General features: G+C 41.8%; 1 protein-coding gene across 15 annotated transcripts in view; it reads left to right on the top strand.

Moving 5' to 3' along the window:
* Positions 1 to 26,741, top strand: part of KIAA1217 (KIAA1217 ortholog) — a 246,086-nt gene that overhangs the window by 179,079 nt on the left and 40,266 nt on the right. For 10 of the 15 annotated variants that reach the window (XM_069859470.1, XM_069859458.1, XM_069859456.1 and 7 more), the window contains 4 exons: positions 8,486 to 9,318; positions 16,896 to 17,000; positions 17,429 to 17,481; positions 25,746 to 25,906. In XM_069859470.1, coding sequence (XP_069715571.1) covers positions 8,486 to 9,318; positions 16,896 to 17,000; positions 17,429 to 17,481; positions 25,746 to 25,906 — 1,152 coding nt within the window. Of the gene's footprint in view, positions 1 to 107; positions 333 to 8,485; positions 9,319 to 16,895; positions 17,001 to 17,428; positions 17,482 to 25,745; positions 25,907 to 26,741 lie in introns of those variants that run through there. The other 5 variants (XM_069859460.1, XM_069859462.1, XM_069859471.1 and 2 more) reach the window with 2 other exon arrangements.

Here is a 26,741-nt window from a genome sequence, read left to right as displayed (position 1 = left end):
GTGACATGGCAAGGAGGTTATTTAGTGACTAATTTCAAAGGGGAGGAGAAATTGAAAGCTTGTCATGTGGAAAAATACTTCAGTCTATTGAAGCGGCATTACTTAGATGACCGAGTAAAGCAAGATGGCCTGCCCCTGTTGTGAGGAGAATGAATGAGGAACATTTTTACTGTTTCAAAACCTTTTCCCAGAAGTCGTGGATATACAGAATGTTATACTGTAGACTGAGGATTTAGATTAAAGGCTGAAAACAAAAAGTGCTGTATTAGAAGAAGTGGAACCAAATGTTCGTCTTACTGCTGTAGTCATAGAGGTGATTTTCTTAAGTAACAGTAAGTGGCTTTAATTATTTCAGAGCAAAAATCTTATCAAAGATTGTTTTATTTGTCTGTTGGTAACAATATTGTCTAAGAGTGTAATATGAGTGCTGCTGTTTTTAGTTGTAGAAACGTATACTCAGACTAGCATCTGGATAGCTGAAGAAATTATGCCTGAAAGATCAGACTCTGTAGGATTTGCTCTGAAACTCTCCTCTCTGCTTGTTTGCATGATACATCCTCAGCATACACATTGACTTAAAGGTGAGGTGAAGCAATCAAACATTATTGTTGATATTACCATTAAATTTATTTGGTGGTTAGCTTAGAATTTTATGGTTTACATTCAGTGCAACGTGAACTAGAAATTCTTTGTTTTCCCCGTGGGAGCTTTAGGATATGATATGAATTAAGTTTATATGTAGCCAGGGGTATAAAAGGATATACTTAGACATGTAAAGTACCTTGAGGAAAAATATTTCGATCATTGTAGGGGCTGAGTTCATGCACAAGTGTGTATTAGAGAGATAGGTATAAAATAAGGGAGAATAATGTTCAGAATGAGTTTGATGCTGTATTACATGGAAAGGGAAGTGATGCTGTGGCTGATTTTCAAGCCAGTGTATCAGCATTTACAGTATGGTGTCCTAAAAGTTCTGCTCTTGAGGATGAAATAGTGCTTATGTCATCACCTTTGTGTATACCTGCACAAGTGGCAGAAGGGTACAGAGACTGGATGTTGCAGTGATATTGGATAGTATGGTGATGACACCCGATTAAGGTTCACTCAGGATGCCACCTTTCTGTAGAGTCACACCTATATGCTCTAAATTCTACCTTCTAGGATAGTGAACATCATCTTCTTATTCTCTTATTTTGCTCATGTCAGCTTTTAGCCAGCTGAGCCAAATAAAAGTCTATGAACATAGAAATTAGAGGACTCTGTGGATTCACCATCACTTACCGTTACAGGCTCATCCTGAGAAGCATCTTATACTGGCTGATTGCAGCACTATTGATCAGGGGAAAGAAAAAAACATAGAATTAAGAGCATAAATGGAAGAAGCAAAGCCCAGTGATTCTCTTGCCGTGTCCTTGTATGTCCAAATAAGTATTCTGTTCTGGTATAACCAGTCACTAGAACCAGAAAATTACGGTTTCACAAATGTTCTGAGTTTTTAGCTCAACTCTTCTTTCACTGTAGTACAGAGATTTTGCAGCTAGGCATGTACCAAAACTGTGCAAAAGGAGCTAGAAAACTGAAAGCTAGATGCATGCTAAGGACAGGAAGTTAATTATAATAAGCGCTGAGGTTTATCGGGGCATCTGCAACTACTTCTCTGGAAAATTATCCAGTAAAAAACAGTGGAAAAATTTGGGACATGTTAAGAACAGTTCGCTGGGTCTTGGAGTTCCCCAGTCAAGGGAAGTTTGAATATTTTAAATCAGTTTTGTTAACGGGGCCCATTCTTAGCTAAAATTGCCAAATATATAGTCTGGAAGCACAGCTGAGAAGCAATGAATATTGAAACCCATGACACGTCCTACTATTTTGTCTAGATCTCCACCCCAAAGCTACCAAGAACCTGTTCTGCTGAAGAAGCCATGGCAACCAAGTGGCCCCAGGTCTATGAATCTGGAAAGCCAAAGCTCTAGAGCACTCCAGGGTTGTCTGATAAGAAATAAAGTCCATGTTTGACTGAAATCTGCTGGGTGTTTCTTTCTGACTTTTGTCTTTACTGATGTTTTTACCAGATGTTTCAGCTTTTTTGGATTAGGATTGTCTGCTGAAAGTATTTTTCATTGGAAAGTTCCTGACCAGAAAAAGCTAAAACTTGTGCAAATGTATTTGCATTCTAGTATGACATTGGGCAAGTGGGGAAACCTGCAGCTGCAGCCAGCCCATTTTTTTTCCTGTAATGACCCAGTAGAATGTAGAAATTTATAGGAAAGAAAAGGCACACTATGAGAAGGCAGGAACAGACAAGGGTGACAACATCCCAGTAGTGTCTGATAGCATAAGGATCTGGCTTCAGACAGATATTCATGGTACAGATACTTAAAAGTACTATTTCTTATTGTAAATGGTATTATTTTAGAAATAGGAAAATGATACGTGACCTTTTTGTTTGTTTGTTTTTGCAAAAGCACATTTGCCCTTTCAGCTATCCTGACCCAACCTGTATGAATGATCAGTCATTACAGAAATGGTATTGTGCAGTGCAGCTACTGATTAAACTGAGGTTTTCAGACAACTAGTCAGTAAAGCTGTCAGTTTGTTTTTATGAAGAAAGAACAAACTAAGGGATTGCATCATAGTTGGATTTCTGGTTCTTTAATTAATACTTTCTTAATCAGAAAAGTGAAAGATTGCTTCAGTTTTTAGAGGATTTTCTTCTGGTGAGGAATTTCCATAAAAAGTGTCCTTACAGATAGATGAATTTATCAGTACTTAGCTTTTCTGCAGTGTTTTCATCAAAAAATCCCCAAGCTGTTAATAAAATTCTTTACAGGTATCCTCTGTTTACTGTTGGGTATGCCAACTTAAGGAGCATAGGCGTAGATTCCTCAGGGAAACAGAGGGTGTCAACAGGAGAGTAAGTAAACTAATAGCTTCATGTGCCTGAGAGGTGATTAATGGGGTCTGTTGGGGACTCCGTGGTGTCTCCGAAAGGGTGCAAGGGTAAGGTCGATACAGGAAACATGCTCCATATAGGTATTTTGGCAGGCTGAAATACTTGGGGTAAAGCCAGTTGCTGTGTTCTCTTTTGATGTAGACAAGGCCTGGGAGAGCAATGGGAAAGGCTGCCAAGTCAGAAATCCTGGCCTACTTTTCCCTTTGCCCATGTTTTGCTATGAGATGTTAGCAGATAATGACGTGAGTCAGGCTGTACCTCTGGTATCCAGCTGTGTGGTGAGGTGAAGGGTTGGTGTGGTGCCGATGAATCAGTGGCAGGCTTAGTGCTTGGTGCTGGCTGGCATTGCCCTGGTATGTATGCATACAGGTACGGCTCTGTTTGCCCTGTCTGGTGTGTGCCACAGGTGTGAATGATGTGTTGAGGCAGCTGGAAAGAATCACAGAATCACAAAATCACTAGGTTGGAAAAGATCCACTCGATCATCAAGTCCAACCATTCCTATCAATCACTAAACCATGCCCCTGAGCACCTCATCCACCCGTCCTTTAAACACCTCCAGGGAAGGTGACTCAACCACCTCCCTGGGCAGCCTGTTCCAGTGCCCAATGACCCTTTCTGTGAAAAATTTTTTCCTGATGTCAAGCCTGAACCTCCCCTGGAAGAGCTTGAGGCCATTCCCTCTTGGCTAAACAACCCCAGCTCTCTCAGCCGCTCCTCCTAAGACCTGTTCTTCAGCCCCTTCACCAGCTTTGTTGCTCTTCTCTGGACACAATCCAGAGCCTCAAGATCCTTTTTGCGGTGAGGGGCCCAGAACTGAACACAGTATTCAAGGAGTGGTCTCACCAGTGCCGAGTACAGAGGGAGAATAACCTCCCTGGACCTGCTGGTCGCACTGTTTCTGATCCAAGCCAAGATGCCATTGGCCTTCTTGGCCACCTGGGTCCACTGCTGGCTCATGTTCATTTACCAACACACCCAGGTCTTTATCCTCCAGGCAGCTTTCTAGACAGACTTCTAGTCTGTAGCACTGTGCAGGGTTGTTGTGCACCAAGTGCAGAACCCGGCATTAGGCCTTGTTAAACCTCATGCCATTGGTCTCAGCCCAGCGGTCCAGCCTGTTCAGATCCCTTTGTAGAGCTTCCCTACCCTCCAGCAGATCAACACTTCCACCCAGCTTAGTGTCATCTGCAAACTTGCTAAGGGTGCACTCAATGCCTTCATCCAGGTCGTTGATAAAGACATTGAACAGGGCTGGACCCAGCACTGAGCCCTGGGGAACCCCACTTGTCACTGGCCTCCAGCTGGATTTCACACCATTTACCACCACTCTCTGGGCCCAGTCATCCAACCAATTTTCCACCCAGGAGAGTATGCACCTGTCCAGGCCAGAGGTGACAGTTTCCAAAGCAGAAGGCTGTGAGAAGCTGTGTCAAAGGCTTTACTGAAGTCCAGGAAGACCACATCCACAGCCTTTCCCTCATCCAGCAGCCGAGTCACTTTGTCATAGAAGGCGATCAGGTTCGTTTGGCAAGACCTGCCTTTCACGAACCCACGTTGACTGGGCCTGATCACCTGGTTCTCTTGCGTGTGCTTCATGATAGCATTCAAGATCACCTGTTCTATGACTTTCCCTGGCACTGAGGTCAGACTGACAGGCCTGTAGTTCCCTGGATCCTCCCTGCGACCCTTCTTGTAGATGGGCACAACATCAGCCAGCCTCCAGTCAAGTGGAACTGCCCCAGTCAGCCAAGACCACTGGAAGAAAGGCAGAAGTAAGGTGGTTTCTTCATTGTGAGATGCCTGTGTTGGGACAGACCACAAGATTGACCTATGAGATGGGACAGCCCTAACAAATTTAAAATAAAGATCAGCATAGTGTTGTATTGGTCCTGATGGACAACGAAAGAGGCTGGATTGTACTGCAGAAATCACCAGCTGTTGAACAACTAAATAGCAGTTTGCTCTGTGCTATTCATAAGTTTTTATGATACCATGACTGTGTCCTTCTTTCATGCAAGCCATGATATTCAAGAGGCCAGGGTATGTATTCTGCTGTAGGCGAAGACACTGTGTCTGCCTATGCTTTATGTGAGCTGCCAGGAGCAAGACTTTTTATAAGGTCACCTGTTTGGGTGGATGGATAGCTGATTTGCAAACTTTTTGCATATAGTCATATTCAAACTACAGCAAGTTATTGAGTATCCAGCTAGTTTTGAAATAAAGAACTGGTTTACTGGTCTACTCTTCAGCGTAAAGAGACACCCTTCAGTGTCTCTGTTGCTGTGTTCTAAAAAAAAAATTCCAAATCTGTATCTTGCAGACTTAAGTACTGTTAGACTGACCAAAAGCCTCCACAGGAGATATTTAAACATAGTGTGATCTTTTTTACTGCAGAAATGGAAAGATTCCTAGTGATGCCTTTTTCCTTCAAATGCTTTATACAGAAATTGTTGCTTGCCATTTGCCGTATTTTAACACAAGAATTCACAAACCAAGTTTCCATTTCAAGGATGTAAAGTCTACTGGCAGTAAGAACAAGGAAGAGCTATGTGCTAAAGAAACCCACACCCTCAGGCAAACGTATTATGTGTCTGCAGTCAAAAAGCACATGATCTTGTGTTTGCACTAAAAAAAATCTTCTTCCTTTTGCCCCAAAAACAATTGGCTGTGACAGCACCTAGTATTTAGAGACTCAGAAGAGCGCAATATCCTCTTTCTCTGTCCCCAAGTCATGCAGTTGAAGTCCAAGAACATGTGGTTTGAGACAGCCTGCATGTCAGAGTACATGTTTTCATTGAGCAACGTGGGGTTTTTGTGGTGGAGGACAGAAGAGGAACAGCACAGGAGATGGGGTGTATATGAGAGAGAGTAGCGTGCCTTGAATATCACACAAAAGATGTATAAATGAGAAGCAAGAAGAGACCAGCATTCACTATTTTATAGTTGCCATTGGCAAAGAACCTGGAGATTTTGGAGAAGAGAGAAAAGTGGAAAGAGATAAGATATTGACCAGGTGGCAGAAGACAGTGTAATCCAACCAGTAAGGGTGCCTGGCTCCTGGTCACCGGCTCATGTCCTTGCCCAGCCTACATATTCTGGTCCACCTGCCCTGGGTACCCTGGACACTCTGACTCCGACTGCTCTCCCCTTCTCCACACTCCACCCAGGGACTGAGTCATGGCTTAAAATAGAAAGTGAACTTTTCAAGGAGAGGTTGTCAGCCTAGGGATTCATGCCCTACCCAGCCCAATGGGGTCTTGACTCAGGCTGTGTACTCCAAGTGCTATTTTAAAGCAAAAGTAAATAGCATTATGTATGTCAGTACTCAGATACAGGAGTTTGAGCTCAGCCCTGCATTTGAACTTCTCATTTCCATCCTGAAGTATGGCAATGCAGTAAGGTGGAAAATAGGAGGTTTTCTTTGACATATTTCTTTGACTTATGAGAAATGAACTCACATACAGAAATATGGAGTCCAGAACTTAGAGGAAATTAAATCTCTTGCTTTCAAAGCTTCCCATGGAAATTTTCTCCTCTCTACAAGGTAACATTGGAATTTTCCTCTTACTGCAACCCAGCATATCCCACTGTCTACAGATTTTGTGCCAGATATTGTTACATCTGTTGTAGCTTTAGCTGAAGCAACCAATCAAGGTATGATATAGCTTGTACAACAGAAACCCAGGAGGATTTTTCTTTCTCTGGGCTCTTCTCTCAGTGCAAAACATCTATGGCTGCTTATCCCTGGACGCATGATCCAAAAGCTGCTCAAGTCAGTAGTCTTGTTTTTCTGCTGGCCCAGGTCCAGAGTCCAAATGCACAATACAGCTCAGTATGTTGCAGTGTTTCTTCAAGCCAGTAGAAAACTATTTTGAAGGCCCACTGATAATTTCATTAATACTGTTTAGTTATAACTTATTTTAAATTCCAGGCTACAGTAATTCTCTGTGCAAATTACAAAAGTAGCCCATGATCCCCTTTGACTTGATGACTTCTGTCTGGCTCATGTATGACCTATCTCAGGGCCCTCCTTTGTTCTGTTACACTTATTTATTATTGCCGCTGCCACAATTAGGTTATCTCCTTTCTTCTTTCTGATACCTGATACTCCAGACTTTTGGTCTCTGGCCTTGGGAAGTGTCATTTGTAATTCCCAAGTGCAGAGCCTGCTGTGACGAGAAGAGCTATTGTTTATATACTGCTATGGTAATTCCCTTTCCAGTGGAAAAACCTGAGGTGGGGCAGGGATATAATATAATTTCTTGCTTCATCAGCTACAGATCAATGAATGCAGTCACATAGTCAAAGCATGGAGTGAGAGGAGAGAAAAAATGGTAAAGATTTCAGATCAGCAAATTCTACCTCATGTTAGGGTGTGCTCTGTAACTTTAGGAACATGTAGTTGGGCTTGGTGGTGCTCAGTTTTCTACAATCTCTTGGAAATGATAGAGGGAGAAGCTGAAATTGCCAACACAACTTTTAAAAGCTGTAATTTTTTTCTTATGTAGTTGGTGGAACCCAGCTGACTTTTTTCTCTCCCTGTTTATCCACCTTACCCTAATGGCACCAGAGCAAGCACATGATGCTTGCTAGAGGGAGAATATCTCCTGTATCTGTCATTGGCAGTATTCAGCCTTCTAGAGTTGCTGGGCAGAGTGAGATGCTACAGTCTCAGAAGCACATGTATCCATTGCAGATTTTTGCCAAGGCCTCTGTCTATAAGGCACTGGTATGGAAGTTTTCTCTTTCTTTTCCTTGCTTGCTCATTCCTTACCTCTAGGAGTTACGTCTGCTGCTTCCAAAACTATGAAAAAATGTTCAGTGATTTTCTGAATGTATGCTCCACCAACTACCTGAAGTAGTGTTATCTTAGCAATGAAGAAATCCGTGGTATGTATTTTATAGGGTCAAACAGTTTTCATGCAATTGAACTGTGTTACAGTCAAAAAATGTTTCTGTGTATGTTCTTCTCCTATGCTTTGTGTATCCTTTGTGTAATAAGGACCACAACAAATTATCAGCAGAATACTAAATCCTGCACTGAAGCAACTAGCCAATTAGTTGTAGTATTTATTTTTCTTTCCTAAGCTCTTCAGGTCTATTTGTGATGCCAGAACATCAGCATTTTCTTCCTTGTTTGGGACTGGTGAACTGGTTCATGTATCTGATCAATAGGCTGTTTAAGTCTGTCACTGGCTACATGCATTTAGAACACTTGGCACCGAAACCCCTGATTTCAGCGTTGGTAGCTGTGAATATCAGATTAGGGCAAAATGGTATTTGCATAAATAAAAGCATTTTTAAAACTCTTGTATTCCTTTCACAGGCAGCCCATTTTATTATTTTCTTTAGGTGTTAAGGTCCCAAAGTGTTTTATTTATGCAGATGACAAATTATTTGATCTTGAGGGTTTGAGGTTTTTTCCCTTTTGTAAAGTAGACGTCAAGCTCATTGCAACCCACATCATATTTTGCTCATTCAGTAATTTTATATTACTGTGATACTACCTGTTTTTCCTTTTCTTTCCAGATGCAGAGGGAAATTGCTTATACAGGCCGAGATGGCCCAAGTGTGTCCCGCCCTGGATCTGCCGCGCACCCTCCGCACATGATGCCCAGCTCTCCGCCTTCCACCCCGGTGCCTCACTCAATGCCTCCCTCTCCGTCTAGGATTCCCTATGGTGGGGGCCGGCCCATGGGCATGCCAGGCAATGCCACCATCCCCAGGGACCGACTCTCCAGTGTGCCAGCTTCGCGTTCAATATCGCCGAGCCCAAGCGCCATTTTGGAGAGACGGGACGTGAAGCCAGACGAGGACATGAGTAACAAAAACCTTGCACTGATCAGAAATGAAGGTCTCTACGGTGACCCCTACTTGTTTCATGAGGGGAGGATGAGTGTGGCTGCCCCCCATTCCGGACACCCCTTTGACGTCCCCGATCACATTGTAGCCTACCATCGCAGTGCCATGAGGTCATCAAGCACTTACTGCAACCCTCCTCTGCAGCCTGAAATGCTGGAGCAGTCCTTGTACAGACAAAAGTCACGGAAGTACCCAGAGAGCCACTTGCCTACTCTCGGCTCTAAAACGCCTCCTGCCTCACCCCACAGGGTGGCTGACATGAGAATGATCGATATTCATCCTCACCATAGCGCTCACATTCCCCCCCACACCATCCAGCCTGACAGGTCTTCCCCGAGCCGCCAGTCCTTCAAAAAGGAGCCAGGACCACCTGTGTTTGTGGATGCAAAAGCACGGAGTGCCCTTGGCCTCCCGGGCATGGCCGAGGTGGTGCCCTCTCCAGTTGACAAGCAGGCTTTTGGCTATGGATCACCTGTGATGCCCAAGGACAAGGAGACAAGGTAAGGCACAGCAGGGGCTTGATTTATGCAAATGAGAAACGTTCAAATTCTGTGCATCTTGTGTTGCTTAACACCCAGAGGACAATGTAATGTGCAGGAGGCTGCTGCACTGGGCTGCAGTGTTTATTAGCCATATGTCAAGGTAGTTAGTAATTTAGAAGAGATGCAACATCACCCATTATTAATCTGTAAGTATTGTCAACCCGTGATGAATCCTTAGTTATTTTCATTTGTGTACATCTCAGTCATTGGAAAAATTATAATAAAATAAAATGATTAACTAGGATTTTTCTTTCCAGAGAACCAGATCATGTTGCAAGAGCAAATGGTGTTCTGTTCCTGCTAATAAGGGAATATATTTCACCCCTGTTAAGAATGACACTATGATATTATAATTTTGTTTTTTTATGGAGTGAAGTTGTTCTCATCTAGTGTTAGTGAATGGGAAGAATTTATCATTACTGTCTTATCTCCTGTAGAACATGAATTTGCATAAAAATAGGACAGTTGTTTATAATAATGTTCCTCGAGGGAAAACTGCTGAGTCTTTCCCAGGGAAAAAATTGAAACACAAATGCTGTTCCCAGTGATTTTTCCAGCATCAAAAATGGTTGGTGACCTGACTGTTGTTAACTTTTGTGTGCTGACAATGATGAAAATTATCTCTCCTGTCTTTTTAAGGAACAGATTTACGCAAAGGTCTGTGAAGGCTTCTCCTGCCATAGACCCTGCCCTAGGAGAGAAAGATCGTTAAGTTGCCAGTCAGTTGCTGTGTATTTCTATGAGTTGCATTAATCTCTAGCATATTGTTTGTGCTGTTAACTTTTATAGAGTTATTTAGAAAAGTGAAGATGAATAGCTGGAAAATACTGAGCTTACAAGGACAAAAGGTAACTGCTGACTGCCTTAACCACTGAGGAGATATGGAGCTTCATATAGCCTGCAAACTTCCCTTCCGCCCGAGCAACTTGCTCAGCAATTAGTCTCCTCTGATCATGCTTGGCCAGAAGAAAGAAATTGTTGTGAGGTCCACTGGTGGGGAAAAAATGGAGGACAAGAAAATCAGCCATCCACAAAAATTACAAGCTTATAGCTTGGTAGTTATGTTAACACAAGGGTATGAGTTAGGGCATATTACAGTCTAAGGTCAGTGAAACCTAATTTGTACCTTTTTTTTTTTCAAGAAAAAGATGCAGGTAACTGAAATTTCATTTCAAGCTTCCATTATTACCACTAGGAAATAATTTGAAGTATATTTGCCAATTCTAATCCAAGAGATCAAAAATTTTACAAGGTTCATGTTAGAGGGTTGAAAATAAGGGAAGACACCAACAAATTCTCCGTCTTTGTGACTTTCTCTTCTCCCTGTGAGCATCTCATCTGTTCACTCGGCTACGCAGGCATGCACAAGGCTACGTTTTTATGAATATACAAAGAGTGACTATACAGATAGTTCTGCAGCTCCTTAAGGGGAGATTTGCAGCAGGAGTTTTAGGCCTGGTCCCAGAATATATTTGTAGTGATGAAAATGTCATTTGCATAATTACACTTCCAAATAAATACATGACTTTAAATTTCAGCATGGTGTATGTTAGCCACACAACACAGAAGAAAAACAGTCTGAAAGCTGCTGTTATGGATTCAGGAGTGTGAAGGGGGTGTTAAACCTTGAGAAAATTTGACTTTCTGAAAATTAATTGTAAACACCGAAAGCAATTAATGCAAATTGGTGTGTTTTCTAACCACTGCAGCATTAAGAATTGAGTTTGAGTTCTATAGATACAAAATGCTCTCAGCCTTATTTTAGCTTTGTAATCATTTCATAAACTTTGAAAGCAAGCACTTTTGAGGTTGTACTGAACTAAACAAGGAACACCAGGGTTGGTTATCTAGGCTGAGGTGCTGTTTTCGTGCTTTACCAAAGGCTGCATTGTTACAAAGTTGTGAGCACCTGAAAGCTGATGCATACAATGGCAGAAAAGTATTGTGTACCTTCTTGTGTAGGACTTGATTTACCCATAAGCAGTTCATCTGGGCTTGCTAAGAATATTTTGGGACTAAAGAGAAAGTGAATGGTGGTGTGTTCAGTCAGTGTGCATGGAGACGGTCTTCTCTTTGTGTAAATTTCCTTGAAGCAGCACAGTCATAACCTCGGGACAATGGATAGTTTACTTTAGTAGACATTGGAGAAAAGATCAGATTTTATACTGACAATGCCAGAAGTTAAACTGAATCACTTTTACCCTGTTAATTCTCCTTCCATTTTTTCCAGTCTGGGGCTAAAGTAGATTACGTATGTACTGTATCAGAATATGTTGGTTACTTAAAGCAGATCAGATCTCTTAGTGACCATATGCTGGTTTCGTTGAAGAAAATGGGTCCATTGCCTTTGAAATATTAACTGCAGCAGTTTTGGGTCTACAAAAAGTTAAAACCGGTATTTCTGATCTTTTCTTTTGGAGTTTTCCATTTTAGTTTTGCATTGCAGAAAGCAGTCTAGTCAGGCTTGTTATTTAAGCCAGAATTGAGGGGGATTTAATTGCTCCACTTAATTCTTTCTTGTGTAAGTTTTAGCTCAGGTATTTTCAAGGTAGCTACTTCTAAGGTATAAAGCCCTGAATAAATTCTCATGCTAACCCATTTAGCAGGAGAGTTCCCTACAAAGGTCTGTTACAACAGCAAGAAGAAACAAATACCTGGAGATTTTAAAAGATAACTTATGTTAATATTAAAATGCATAAAAGATATTAGAAGTTGTAACAGGTTGCAGCAGTTCATCTTCAAGGGATGATTATCCCATAAACTGATGTTTATGGGAAGAATGAGTGAAGCGTGAGTTGTTAAACAGTTACTTGCTGTTACATTTTTGGATGGCCTGTTTATGTAGCTTACAGTGGACAGTTCTGGAAGTTACTGCAGGCAAGGCAGATGTTTAAATGTTGATAAATTTGAAAAGAAGCTGTTTATCCAGAGATGCATTAAATTAAATACAATTTACCTTACATTCTTTGTATCTGAAACACAGGTTGTGTTAGTGCTCAATATGTATAGAATAAATGATGAAACTCACTAAAATACAGGCCTTAAAAATAAGCAAGACAGCGTTATGCAACTTTTTTCCCTTCAAAAGCATTTCAGGAGTGTACTGTGGTTCTCTTCTGTCTGAATACAACTTTTGTCCTCTTCTTTTTATGCTTATGTGGCTTGCAGTTAGAGACTAAAGTAAAAACAGCCACATATAGGTTATCAGATATTGCTCCCATCACAAAACCACTTTATTGTTTGATACGTGAAAATATGGGTGGAGACTCTATGCGTCAGGAAAAAATGGCTCTATAAAGCCATGGGCAGTGGGAGACTCCCATCAGCAATGCACTTTGTATAAGGAAGGTGGACCTTGCAGAAATAGCCTCTCTGATACTTTCCAGAGTGGCAGAATTGCATGCTCCTGTGTGAAAGATGTTGAATAACCAGGTGGAAAAAGATTAATGCAGATGACCAACACAGATTGGAGGAAAGAAAAACTGTACTTTGGCATCCTTCTGTTGGATGAATTGTTTGTAGGAAAATTAAATGCAGACTCTTGGGTAAGAGTTGTCAAATAGTATCATAGCTGGCAGTGCTTCAGAGCTTCCCTTAACCCTTTAGCTTCAAGCTGTAAGAACTCTGAATTTAACCTTATTTTTAGAGGTTTGAAATATTCCCCTGTGTTTATTTTTCCCTTGGGAGAAGAGAAATAGTATGGAAGAGGTCTGCTGTTCTTTGCTTCACACCCTTCCTGGAGAACCACTCTGCTGTTTTGGGTCTGACTATGCCACTTGCACTTGGTGCTAGGGAAGCCCTCAGGGAAGACAACCTACTCCTGTTTCCTTTTTTTTTTTTTTTTCCCAATGAGATAAAACATTTCTATTGAAATGTTTCTCTCCAAGGGTAATGTAGAAAAAATTGTATTTTTCCATCTCTGACCCTCTTTTGTATTTCTATACAGACTTCACTTGAGGTTTAACTGTAAATATGAAGTCACTGAAAATCTTTCTCCAGGATAGTGTGCCAATTAGTTTGTGGTGTCAAACTTGGTATTTGAGTACGTCTGTTATGGGTGATGCACTCCACAGCCTAGTGTCAGACAGGAACGTGAATGAACAGATACACAGCCCAGTTCTAGTTTGTGTCTATACAAAGCATAATCTCAGTGATGCAAATATTAAAGATGTCCCCGGGAAAGGGAAACAACATGCAAGTCACGCTTTGACAGTATCACTGTGGGAAGTGGATACCAATTTAGTAATACGCTGTACCCTGCTTAGGATTACTTCCAGTTAATTGCAGTAGAGGAAATGACATGAAACCTCAGTGAAGCTGTAAGGAAGAAATTTGGTCATGAAATCTGACGTCTCAGTGCACAGTCCTCAATGAAGCAAGGGCTTGTTATGCTTCTGCTTAATTTGTGGAGTGAGATGCTTGGACAGGGCCTTAGTGTCTGGATATGGCTGGGGGCAGAGCTGTGGATCAGGCTGCTCGGGGTGGGCAAGTGGGTGTTGCTGGCCACCGACCGTGACAAGCCAAGGCCAAGTCTGACAGAGAGGCTGGCTGGCTGGAGCTAGAAGTTGCTTCTGACCTTGCTCTCTCCATTCCTCCCCACCCTGCTACCAGCACTGACTCTCCCAGCATTCACAGGAGAACAATGCAGAACAATGACCTTCTCTGCTCAGGCTGATAAAATAGCCATTTTTTTCCCAACTGCTGTAGTAGCGACCCTCCCTGCTCTTCCTGGGTGGTGAAGAGATGCAGATTTATCTGGGAGGCTACTTTGGGAGCAGAGGTGGAGTTCAACCTTCTCATGCTACCACTGCCAGCAAAGAGGCACCGCTGCATTTTGTTCTGCCTGATCCTTGGTCCTAGTGCTCTGCATACCCACCCATCCCATCTATTCCACCCCAACCTGCTCAGTGCAAGAAGGGGTGGCAGGGCAGATTTGTCCTGCCAACTTCCCTCCACACAGCGAAGAGCACAGGGAGAAGTAGAGAAGTTAATGTTGAGAACCAAAAATTTCTGTCATGATAGTGCTGGCATCCCTGAGAGACTCCAGGCTACTGGAGGCTCAGGAATGCCCTCAGTAGCCAAGGATGCTCTAGCCCTTCACAGCCAGGCTCCTCTGGGACCATGTGGTGGGTGGCAGGACTGGGTCGCTGGCCCTCCAACCACATCAGACCGGAGCACAGCACTGCTGCTGGGCCAGCCGCTACCCTCCCTGTCTGCACTGGAGCGTGCTGCCTCCCACCACCTTCTGTGAGACCGCTGGGTCGCCGAAAATCAAGTCTTTTCATTTATTGTCTAAAATGTGCCGCCTTTCAGACACCTGTTTTTGAAATGTTTGGTGTTGATGGCCATAGCGGGTCTGGGTATTACAGTGAAACAATTACGGGAAAAATCCTACCTTGTCTTTAACGGAGTAACTCCAGAGCACATGTAGATTCTTCACATTCTTAATGCTTTTACCATATGAAAAATAATGTGCTCTGTGCAATTGATTCCAGTATTTCATTTGTTTTTCATCATCTCCTATCTCTGGAACATCCCTCTGCCTCTTAACAACATATTTTCCTAGATTTCATGGCAAAGGACAAGATCAGCTTTGTGTTGCCATAATCTCTTTTGAAGCAGAAAATTGTTTCCAGGTTATTGAATGTGGGATGGAAAAAACATCATATTTATGAATTGGTAAAACAGAAGACTTCCAATTGAGTTTAGCTCCAGGAAGGGTTTGTGATGATTATCTGGGGAAGAAAATGTTTTCATTATTAAGTGTCAAAAATGCTGCATTAAAGTTTTTTTGGATATATTTATCCCAGGCTTTTAGTACTTGTTTTTGTTCCAAAGGTTACTGTAGCTTGAACCAGATTCTTATTTTAAAACTTATAATAGTGGAAATTCTGTATTGTATTTCTTGGTTTGAAATGAATGAGGTCAGATTCACTAGTGTTCTCATCACTATTCAAAATACCTTTCAACATGGAGACAAAAAAGGCAGGCATGGTGTATAAAATTATAGTAAGAACACATCTGCTAGCAGGGGACTGGCTGAGCAGGCTCCTATTCCCTCCCTATGTCTGTTAGCATCTCATTACTTGTTTTGCTGCCCTGTATTCTCAACGTCTGGATGTCATGGAGGCTTTCCTGGCTATGGTATTTGGATGATATTCCAGCAAACCTCTATTTCATTCCCCAAGTGTGAATTAATTAATTAGCCTGGATAATCTGGCTGGCTATGAGCTGGGCTGATTACTCCCTTTGTATCATGTCAGTTTGCATTTGCCTGATATTGGTGCCTATATTGGAGTTTTATGGCCCTTTTTTATTTACATTACTGCCTTGGCCACCAAATAGCAACTGGAGATGTGGGGTGGCTGGAGTTTGACTGTTCCCATGTGCCCAGGATGCCACAGCAGCGATGGATGGTCCCTGCAGCAAGCTAAGTGTGGGGCTGCATGTGTCTGCCCCATCTTATTTCATCAGTCATCACTGCTGGTCTTAGTCACTTGCTTTTGTGAGAAGTTTTGTTCTCAGTCATCTTCCAAAATCACAGCGCACTATTCACATTTGCTTTTCTGTGCCTCCCCTGTCACTTAACTGCTAGCAGATAGGGACACATTTTCAGAAGGTTCTGTCTGAAGTCCCAAACTGATGTATGTCTGTGTAGTGGTGTGTTATTGACATACTGGCATGTGAAAGTAAGCAACTGTGAGAGCAAAAGGCTGTTTTGTAGCCCACTGAGCAAGTCACCTAGTACCTGACTAATAAATGCATTTATGTGAGCAGATAAACACTAAAATATTAGCCTTCCTACCCGAAAAAGTCCCTGTAATTGTTTAGTGACTTTTTGTACCTATGGAATACACTGACTGTATCTGTTACAGATCTGATTCATCTCTTCTGCTTTTTACAAAATTCTCAGGATGTGTGCATGAAAGCGTATCTGTTTTATGATAGTTGCTGTACAGTCTGCGTTTGGTATCCTGTGCCTGTGTGTTGCACTGCTGTGCTTTCCAAAGCAGACAGTTGTGATGTCAGGTGAAAAGGATTTGGGCTGGGAAATAGTCAGCTTGGGCAGATTAAATGCTTTGCTGACAAAAATCCTGGGTTTGGGGAAAGTGAAAATAGTAACAAGAAGTGTAAAATCTTAGATATAGGCAAAATTATTGGCCCAGTGTAGATAAAAGTGAAAATATATGCAGTGCTGAAAAATAAAAGATTTTTTTCACTAGTTCCAAGAGGTATTAAATGATTTTTTTAGGTGCCTGACTCATGAGATCACTAGAAGTTTTATTATGTTGGTGGTTGGTTGTTTTGTTCTTTTTTAACCAAGCAGGTGTCTTTTTTATTGTCTGTTACCATGCAAAAGCTGTCCAAACCAAGAAGTGGTAAGCTGCTGCAACAAAGTATATGTAAACTGGTACCTGTGAGCCTTTGCACAAATTCTGTAGTGTCTTTCCAGTCCTGCGGTAATCATTCACCTAGAAAAACAAGTCTGAAAGCAAATATATCTGGCTTTAACAAACGGTTCTCTTGTCTTACAGAGAGAGGATACAAGCCATGGAGAAACAGATTGCCAGTTTAACTGGTCTTGTTCAGTCTGCGCTTTTTAAAGGGCCAAATACAAGTAATAGCAAAGATGCTTCTAGGTAAAAAAAGAATTCATTAAATCTGTTTCTCTTTAATGATTTTAGTAATCAATCAACAAAAATAATATTTGAAATGTAACAGTAAAAAAATCCGGAATGCTCAATCATTTTTGAATATTTTTATCATCCCCATGAGAATGTGAGGCAGAGAGGAAGAATATGCCAAATGATGGAGATTAACTGCATTACTCTTCTTTGTGTTAAAAAGAATTAATGTAGCTACATCTCTGTGCTTTCTACTGCTTGTACTCCATTCCTTGCTTAACTTGTATTAAAAGCTGATTTTAAAGAAAAACAACTGACAACCTTCTGGTGATTTAAATTAAAAATATATATGCTAGACAAGGCCATTTCATTGCTGATTATAAACTTCATTACCCTTATACTGTTAGTAATTTAAAATCATGATTTTTCTTTTTATTACTTAGTGAGAAGACGATGTTGAAAACTGTGTCCAGCAAGAGCAGCACTGACACTGCAGGTAAGACAATGAACTTTTAATTTACAAAATATTCAGTTGTATGAATAGCTCTAACATTACCACCATAGGAATACACTTAAATTCCAGATTTCCAAATTTACTGAAATTCCTACAGCTCTACTGTTAGAACTGAAATTTAAGTTCAGAATATGGGAGTCGATCACTTCTTTGTTAAGAGAAGAATTTCTGACAGGTTGAAGCGGCCTTTGGAATTAATTTCACACCTGAACTTAGAATCATTGAATAGTTAGGGTTGGAAGGGACCTTAAAGATCATCTAGTTCAAAGCCCCCTGCCATGGGCAAGGACACCTCCCACTAGATCAGGCTGCCTAAGGCCCCATCCAACCCGGCCTTGAACACCTCCAGGGATGGGACATCCACAACTTCCCTGGGCAACCTGTGCCAGTGTCTCACCACTGTCGTGGTGAAGAAATTCTTCCTAATGTCTAGTCTAAATCTGCCCTTTTCCAGTTTATACCTGTTCCCCCTTGTCCTATCACCACAAGCCTTTATGAATAGTCCTTCTCCAACTTTCCTGTAGGCCACTTTCAGGTTCTAGAAGGTCACTATAAGATCTCCTCAGGGCCTTCTCTTCTCCAGGCTGAACAAGCCCAACTCTCTCAGCCTGTCCTCGTATGGGAGGTGCTCCAGCCCTCTGATCATCTTTGTAGCCCTCCTCTGGACCCGTTCCAACAGCTCCATATCCTTCTTACATTGCGGATTCCAGAACTGGACACAATACTCCAGATGAGGTCTTACAAGAGAGGAATAGAAAGGCAGAATCACCTCCCTCAACCTGCTGGCCACGCTTCTTTTGATGCAGCCCAGAATACGGTTGGCCTTCTGGGCTGCAGGCACACATTGCCAGCTCGTATGGCTTAAATGAGATTTAAACTTAATGGTTTAAATGAGATAGAGAGTCGCTGCGTATAGTGAATTTTGTAGTGACTCATCCTCTCTATAGTATGTATCTATCACTAACTCTAGTTGTATCCAAATTGCTGTAGAAGGCCAAATATATCAGTCCTGTTCTGCTCACCTGAACTTTTCGCTAAGGTTCTTTTGTCGGGAGGATGCTATGGATGCAAAGACACTGAGGAATTAGCAGTCAGCAAGATAGCACTTTCCCTAATTAAGCCTTATGGATCTGTTGCTGATTATTAGCATGTGCCTAAACTGTTCTGAGCAAGAATCAATTGTGAAGCCAGTAAGAGCTGGTCTTATTTTAACTTCCCACTTTGAAAGCTGTTATAGTGTTGAAAAGTTGGAGATAAAGCTGTTGTGAAAGAAGATCTCTGTGTGATTGGAGTCTCTTTGTGTATGGGCTGCTGTTAGAGGTGTCTGCAGGGCATGTGTATGTTCGCATGCCTCCCCTTCACCCTTTGTCATGCACTGAATGCAAATAAAGGCAGTAACCTACTTCCTGGTAATGCTGTTCCCACAGGGAGGTCTGTGCTCCAGCAGGTAGTAAACCACACACATTTATTAGCTAATCTATTATGCTCTTAACTAGCCCTTCTGTTGGAGCTGTTAGTTCACATTCAGGATTCCTGTTTATCTGGAGTTGCCTAACCGGCAGAAATCAAACCAGACCTGGAAACTATCAAGCACATATAAAAGCGATTTAACTAAAACCCTGGTGCTGGAGCATTGCTCCCAAGCCACTCTGTGGTTGTCTTCCAATTCTTCCGTTCCTGCTGGCCCCTGAACGGGGAGAGCAATGTTTCAGGCTGTAAGAAATAAGTTGCTATTTATCAATTTCAGACAACTTACTGAAAAGTCCATCATTTTTCAAAACAGCTGGAAAATGCTTTTCTTTATTTCAATGTCATTATACACTAGAACTTATGGTATTTCCCATGCACTGGCCTCATGTCACACAAAGTACCTATGAAACCATCAAAATCTGCACACGCATTGCCTGTTCTCTTCTTGGTATTGTGCTGCTCTTTGGTCTTTCAGCTTTCCTTGTGTTTGTACTAATTCAGAGAAGTACTTTGTGGAGGCCACTGAGTTGGAAGTCCTGACCTAAGTGGGCCCTGCTTTCAGTAGGAGTTTGGACCAGATGACCTCCAGAGGTCTTTTTCAATCTAATCAGTTATTTGTGAGTGCCCGAGTTAACGAGCTCTCAATGAAATGAGAAATGAAATAATATTCATTGGGAAAACAGCACTACACAAAGTAAAGGTGAGGATTCCTCAGTGCAGAAGTGATGGCCGGCCCACCAGAACAGTATGATTCACCTGACCAGAAGCTGTTTCCTGCAATTGTTGTACCCAAATGCTCCTCACTACCTTGTTGTCTGGCTGAATCCATGTCCCTGAAATGGCAAAATTACATGTAACAGTTGCATGTCCAAGCAGGGGCCAGGAGGGCACATATAATTCATGTACTGACAGGAACATTGACTTTGTCACACAGCCATGCCCATGTCATAGAGTCATAGAATCATTGAGTCATAGAATCATAGAATGGTTTAAGTTGGAAGGGACCTTAAAGATCATCTAATTCAAACACCCCTGCCATGGGCAGGGATACTTCCCATTAGATCAGGCTGCTCCAGGCCTGTGAGAAGAATATTGTGAGGGACCACGTCAAAGGCTTTACAGAGGTCCAGATAGATCACATCCATTGGTTTTCTCATGTCCACTGCTGCAGTTATCCCATCATAGGAAGCCACTACAGTTGTCATACAGGAATTGCCCCTGGTGAAGCTGCGCTGGCTGCCACTAATCACCTCCCTGTCCTGCATGTGCTTTAGCATAGCTTCTACGAGGATCTGTTCCATGGTCTTCCCAGGCACAGAGGTGAGGCTGACAGGTTGGTAGTTCCCAGGGTCATTTTTTCTACCCTTTTTAAAAATGGGGACAATGTTAGCCTTTTTCCAGTCACCAGGGACTTGTCCTGATTGTCTTGACTTTTCACATGTGGGGAGTGGCTTGGCAACTGCATCAGCCAATTCCCTTATGACTCTGGGGTGCATCTCATCCAGTCTCATAGACTTATATACGTTCAGGTTCCTTGGGTGGTCACGAACCTTATCCCGACCTACAGTGGGAGAGGCTTTAGCCCTCTTGGTCTCCATCTTGTTGTCCATTGACCCAGGAGGGGTGAGGAAAGTAGTTGTCAGTGAAGACGGAAGCAAAAAAGTTGTTAAGTACCTCAGCCTTCTCCTCATCTATTGATACAAGGTCACCATTTTGATCCATCAGTGGGGATAGTCTTTCTTTAACCTTTCTTTTCTGATTGACATACCATACTGACATATCCAGCATGTGAGTAAGGTTATCAAAATTCAGGTTTTTCAATAGATGCCTTTCTGATCACTTGGGAGACGGGGATAGGGCAGCAGAGCCACCCATGCAGCTAGCCGACAGCAAGGATCTCTATCAGTGCTATAGAGTATAGCTGTATCCTTCCAGTGTGACTCAGCCACAAAATTAGACTGTAGCAGGTAAGCGAAACAAGGTATGGTGCTGACCTCAATATACTACAGTATTGTAAGCCACATCAGCTATTATTTAAGACTTCTGTATAATAGAATAGTCCTGTATAAATAGAATATTTTGCTTTTGCACCTGCTTTTGAAATTGCGTGTGACAGAGTGTAATAAGTCAATGCAGTCCCTGCTTTCTTGAAAACTAGGCAATCTGCCAGAATATGCTACAGAATGTTTCTCCTTTTTGTAAGTAAGCTTGGGTTTAAGTGTTCCAGCAACATTTAGAAACATTTCTGCTGACCGCTATTTTTTCTTCCGTTCACCCCAATCCTTATTAAGTATAGCCTTTTAGACAGTCGACACTCTTAGAACACAATTCCACTTGACAACTGTGCACTGAGATACCAGTTCTAGCAATTTCAAAGCCTATTTGAAAGAAAAAATTGTATAAAATGTTGATTGAGCAGTCCCTTCTAGAGCACTGGTAAGCAGAAAAGTGAATTGCTTCCCATCCTGAACAATAAAACATCTGTGCAGGATAAAATTGGCTCATCAATGTTGAACCAACATAGTATTTTATAGTATGTGTTCCAATGACAGGAAACTTCCATGCAAAAAAATAACTAGCTCACATGGGAAGGGAAAGAAACCAAATTTTCTGAATACTAGATAACTCTATATAGCTAGATTGTGAATTCTCTGTTTGTAATTCATATAAACCAAATTGTTGTATTTAACATGTTTTTGCCTTGCCACTCTGTAGCAGATTCTTCAGGCTCAAATAATAAAGAGCCTAAATAAGAATTCCTTTTTCACTGGGGAAAATGAGCCTGTAGTGCTCATGCTTGTCTGCATTTCTTAAGTTATTGCTTTAGGCTCAGTTCTTTCATGGGGGGTGGTTTCAAAGAGCACTAACCTTCCACAGACTAGCTATGTCTCTTTTACAAATATTAGGAGAAATCCCATGACTGAGTCCTTATAACCTTCTCCAGTTCATCAAAAGTGAGTGACATAAAGGGACTATTCACTTAGGAACAACATGTGACTCTAAAAACCAAACAATACTAGGAAGAGTATCCTTAAATTTACTGACAAATATGCTGAGAAATGCTTACCTACCATCTTTTCTGTCATATTTTGTTCATCATTTGCTGAGATTGATAGATTCAATCCTGGATTCATTGATCAAATTGAGATCAATTGTATCATGAATTACCAAAAAAAGCAGTAGTTCCTTGCTAGTTGCTGACTTTTTGGAAGAGGAAGAAGGACATTTCAATACTTCCTAAAAAGGAATCAAGGCGTCTTTCTGTACCAACACCACCAGTACAAATCAAGTGGGGGAGTTGATAGCAGGGAGAAGAATTACACTTGTGGGACTTGGATTTGATTCCTCATGCTTTCTGAACTGTCTTGCCATCTGTGCATATCTGTGTGCTTTTTTTACATGCATGACTCTTGCTATTATGATTTGTAAATTAAAAACATCGTCCGTATTTGCAGGTAAAACGTTCTGGATCAATGAGGTGAAGCTGCGCACTAATATATACATGTATTCTCTTCTTCTAAGGATAGTTTAGTGCCTGCCATTACTAGCTTGTTAATGATGGAATTGCAACCTTAGCATTGCATTTGTCTATTTTTTAGCTATTTTTCTATGAGAATGGTAAGAAAACCAAGTAACCAAGTAAAACCAAGTAACATGCCTCCCTAAATGATGCTTAAAAATGTTGTAGCTCTTTAATAAGGAGATGAGTAATTTTTGAAGAAACATTGCTGGGTATCTTCTGATGGCCTTTTTTTCTAAGCTGCTTCAAAACAAAATCTTAGCATTTTGGAAAGCGGAAGGAGAGTGGTGTCTTTGGAACCATGGCAAGTATCAAGTGTTAAGGGTGGAAGTTGTGTTCCTTACCTTCTTGAGTCTGGACAAATAGAAAACCTTTCCTCTTCCTGCAAGTCAGTTCTCTTTGTACTTCAAAAATGGTAGCTTAGTTCATTTGCCTTGTAAAAAAAAGTTAACATTTGGGTTTTGTCTAGAGTTTAGGGAAATATGGAGGGGGTTTGCATTCAGGACCCCTTACCTAGCTCCAGCAAGGGTTTATTTAAAAAGCTGAGAGCCAGCGTTGTTTCTTTCCCTTCAATCCATCGGGCTATACATCTAATTGCAAAGCTACAGCCTGGGACTACTTCCAAAAGCGATCTATGCTCCCTAGATGAAGCAGCCCCTCATTCAGCTGCCCTTTTATTCCCTTTTTATGAAAGTATGTATCTCTGAGAAGTGAGTTGCTGATCTTTACTGCACTGCTTAGCTCACTCAATGTCTCTGGTTGTGTTTCATATCCTCCAAAATCCGTGCTTCACAGGTTCGGAGCATACCCTACAGCAGGAACACCATGGCAGCTGAGAGTACATAATGGTGCAAGAGGCAGCTGAAGCTGCAGAGTAGGAGGAGATCTGCTTTGTAGGGAGTTGGAGACATTTATTGTTTACAGAAGCAGATGACAGTCCATCTACACTGAAGGGAAAGCAGGCACCCCTTCCTGAGAAAATACGTGAATTGAGTGGGGTCCAGCATGGGGAAGGAGACACTGTGGAGACTCATTCATGCCTTGGCTGCATCATCACAGGGTCAGGGGCTGAGGTTTTGGAGCTTTTGCTTGAGGCAAAGAATAGCAGAAAGGTAGATGTGCTTTCAAAAATAGTCCAGATTTGTGGCTAGGGTTCAGAACTCTTGGAGGCTTACCCACATTTTTCAGACTCTCTGGGGAATTCTGTCTGTAGAGTTTATGCGTTAAATACCCTTTTCTTAAAAGAAAAAAAAAAAACAAAAAAAATAGTATGCGGTGGAGGGAAATATATGCTTGACTGTAGGCAAAACTGCAGTGTACGTGTAGACAGATAAGTATTAGCATATATGTGACTGAAGCATGGAGTGGGTACAGTATGGCAGTGAATGAGGACTATTTATTTCTAGAGTGTTGCTTTCAGTTAAGCAGCTCATTGAAAGTCAAGAGGGCATTGAATCATACTGGAGTATAGCAAAAATGTGCAGCGGCTTGCTCAGCAGTAAAATGAAAAGTGCTGCTGTTGAAGCACCGAGCAGATCTAGCTGAAGCACATTTAGGAAAGGTAGAGCATTGCAATGGCCGGCACCGGGCTAGAGCAGCTTTATGTTTGAGCATGTTTCTGGAAGCCTGTGGCATGGCACACCAGGTGTAGCACAGGTGCAGCCAAAGGGGGCTGTGCTTTTAGTGGCAGGAACTGCAAATGTAGGTAAAGCAAGAAACGTGATACTTCAGAAACCTTGTAGCCTTTTCTTAGATAAAATTAATCTATCATTATTTTCATCCTTTAAAAATGCTTCCCTCAGATGAATTTTGCAAAGACTGTGTTTGAGGTATCCACAGCTGTTGGCAAAGGAATACTGCTTCATTATTTTGCTGAGCTGTACTCACTTGGGCAGACTTTACTGACTGAAAATACTGGGGATGAGAGGGCAGGGATAAAACTTACCCCTCTTGGGTTCAGACACATTCCAGCCAGGAAAATGTGTCGTGCCCCATGGTGCATTGAAAAATTGCCTTCAAGAGGCAAAGAAAAGCTCACAACACTAGTTTCTGCTTGACTTCTTGAACTTGATAGAATGTGTGCTTGTGGGAACAAATGACCACAGTCCCTGTGCAGATTCATTGATGAGTTATTTTCCGTTTCCTCAGATTTTTTTGTTTTATTCATACAGAAGGAAGAAAATGAAGTGGGAAATGACATAATGCAATAGTTTAGGGAGCGACAGCTATGTGAGCCTGAGGGACAAGGCGTATCTGGCACTGTGATCAGAAGCGTAGGTAGGGCTAAATAGTGCTGGACTTAGAAAATGAAGTGTGTCCTACTGTTATTTTGCCTTTGGTGATGGGGAGGGGAAAGGACACATTAGAGAAAAAATTTGAAGAGTATGAGTGTGTAAGTGCAAACTGCCAGAAGAAACTGTAACATAACTATAAGCTGATGAGCTGGAATTTGCTGTACCCTGTAAATAAAGCTTCTTCCCAGGTACATGAGACTGAAAAGAATGAGCTTGACATTGATGCTGTGTGAAGAAACAACATTATTTAATGAAGAAAGTCTTGTGAGGACACTGATGGTTATTCTTAGAATGTGGTTCAGCTCACTTCCTTATGTTACATGTATTCCCTTGTAAACACAGTCCTGAATAAATGACAGACTAAAGGGGAGAGCTGGAGAGCAATTCTTTGCCACACCATCACATTTCTCTTCTCCTGGTTTTATACCTTGCTGTTGGAGACACCTAATAGAAATAATGCAATTGCACTTTAAGCAGCAAAGCAAGATTCTCTGTAGAAAACTTTTTCCTGCACTTGGCAGTTTGACTGAATCTGTCTCCAGTGATAATTAACCAATAAATATGCAGCTGAAGAGTCTTGTGAATTTGCATCAGCTTGGTCTCAGATGGCTTCTAGGAGGACCATCCTGAAAGTACTTTCAGCACCAATTTAATTTGCTCCTGTTTTGTATACTCTGCAGTTATAGCTTATTATTCCATCTCCATTACCTGTGGTAGGATTTGTGGTAATGCAGTGCTCTGATATGACTGAGTTTCTAGCACAGATGCACTCTGATATTGTATAGTCTTCCCTCAAAATATATTAGGGAGGAAGGTGTCAGTCCATTGTTAATACTAAGCATTGGCAGCTGTAATTTTATTTTCTTGTCCATTTGTCTGAAATACACATGGATTCAGTGGAAGAAGGATCGTGTTGCACTTTCTCTACTGGTGAGCTGAACCTGTGCTGCTGGTTATTGCAGGCACTGCTAACGCATCTGGGGGAAAGAACGCGTTGGTAACTGTGGAGTCAGTTGTCATCCACCACCCTGCTGGAGCCCCATCAATGCAAGCCAGCCTGCATAGTATGAAACGCAACGTGTCGGATCTGCGACTGCAGCTGCATCAGATGAAGCAGCTACAGGTATGCCTGTCTTGAGTAAAGCCAGGAAAGTGGTTTGTCAGCAAATACCCTTTTTTTTAACTTCCTTCCTTCCTTCCTTCCTTCCTTCCTTCCTTCCTTCCTTCCTTCCTTCCTTCCTTCCTTCCTTCCTTCCTTCCTTCCTCCCTCCCTCCCTCCCTCCCTCCCTCCCTCCCTTTTTCTCTCTTTTACCTTTTGTACATGTGTGTTTCTCAGTAGCACAGTTCTAGCAAAGGGAAGACCCCAGTATTACAGACACAAAAGCATATTCTGCTCTAGCACACACAGCTTGCATAGTCCTAGAGGTATGAGATTTAGCTTAGTTTAAATACTGCTGCTCAGCTGTTCAGAAATAACTTCATTTCTAACTTTGTTTCATGACTCTGGACATTAAAGCAGTATTTGTATTACAATAATATTAAGTCTGTGATTACAGTTTGGACCTGCTGTGCTGTGTGCTGTATAAACATGTTGGGAGATCCATGTTCCTGCTTCATACTGTTTACAGTTGAGACAGATTTTAAGTTCTTGAATAAACAGCTTTGATATCAGGAACTCAAATGGAGCTAAGGATCAGTAGATACGCATTAAGCCAGAGCTTGAGTCCTGTATTTACAGAATCCAGAAGAACAGCCAACTTACCAGAAAGGAAAAAGAGTATTTCAAAAGCTGCTGCAGAGGTTTGTTGTGCCCTGCTTACATCCACATTTTACCAGAACCTTCCTAACACACATGAGCACCTCAAAACTTGCAAGAAACAATACGAATAATGAAGAGTTAACCAAAATGTTATGTTGACACATACTATCAGGCATGGAAGTGTAAATATAAGATGTTC

Source organism: Phaenicophaeus curvirostris, chromosome 6, assembly GCF_032191515.1.
Source record: "Phaenicophaeus curvirostris isolate KB17595 chromosome 6, BPBGC_Pcur_1.0, whole genome shotgun sequence".
NCBI classification, from domain to species: Eukaryota; Metazoa; Chordata; class Aves; order Cuculiformes; family Cuculidae; genus Phaenicophaeus; species Phaenicophaeus curvirostris.
This window is presented reverse-complemented; position numbering and strand designations above follow the sequence as displayed.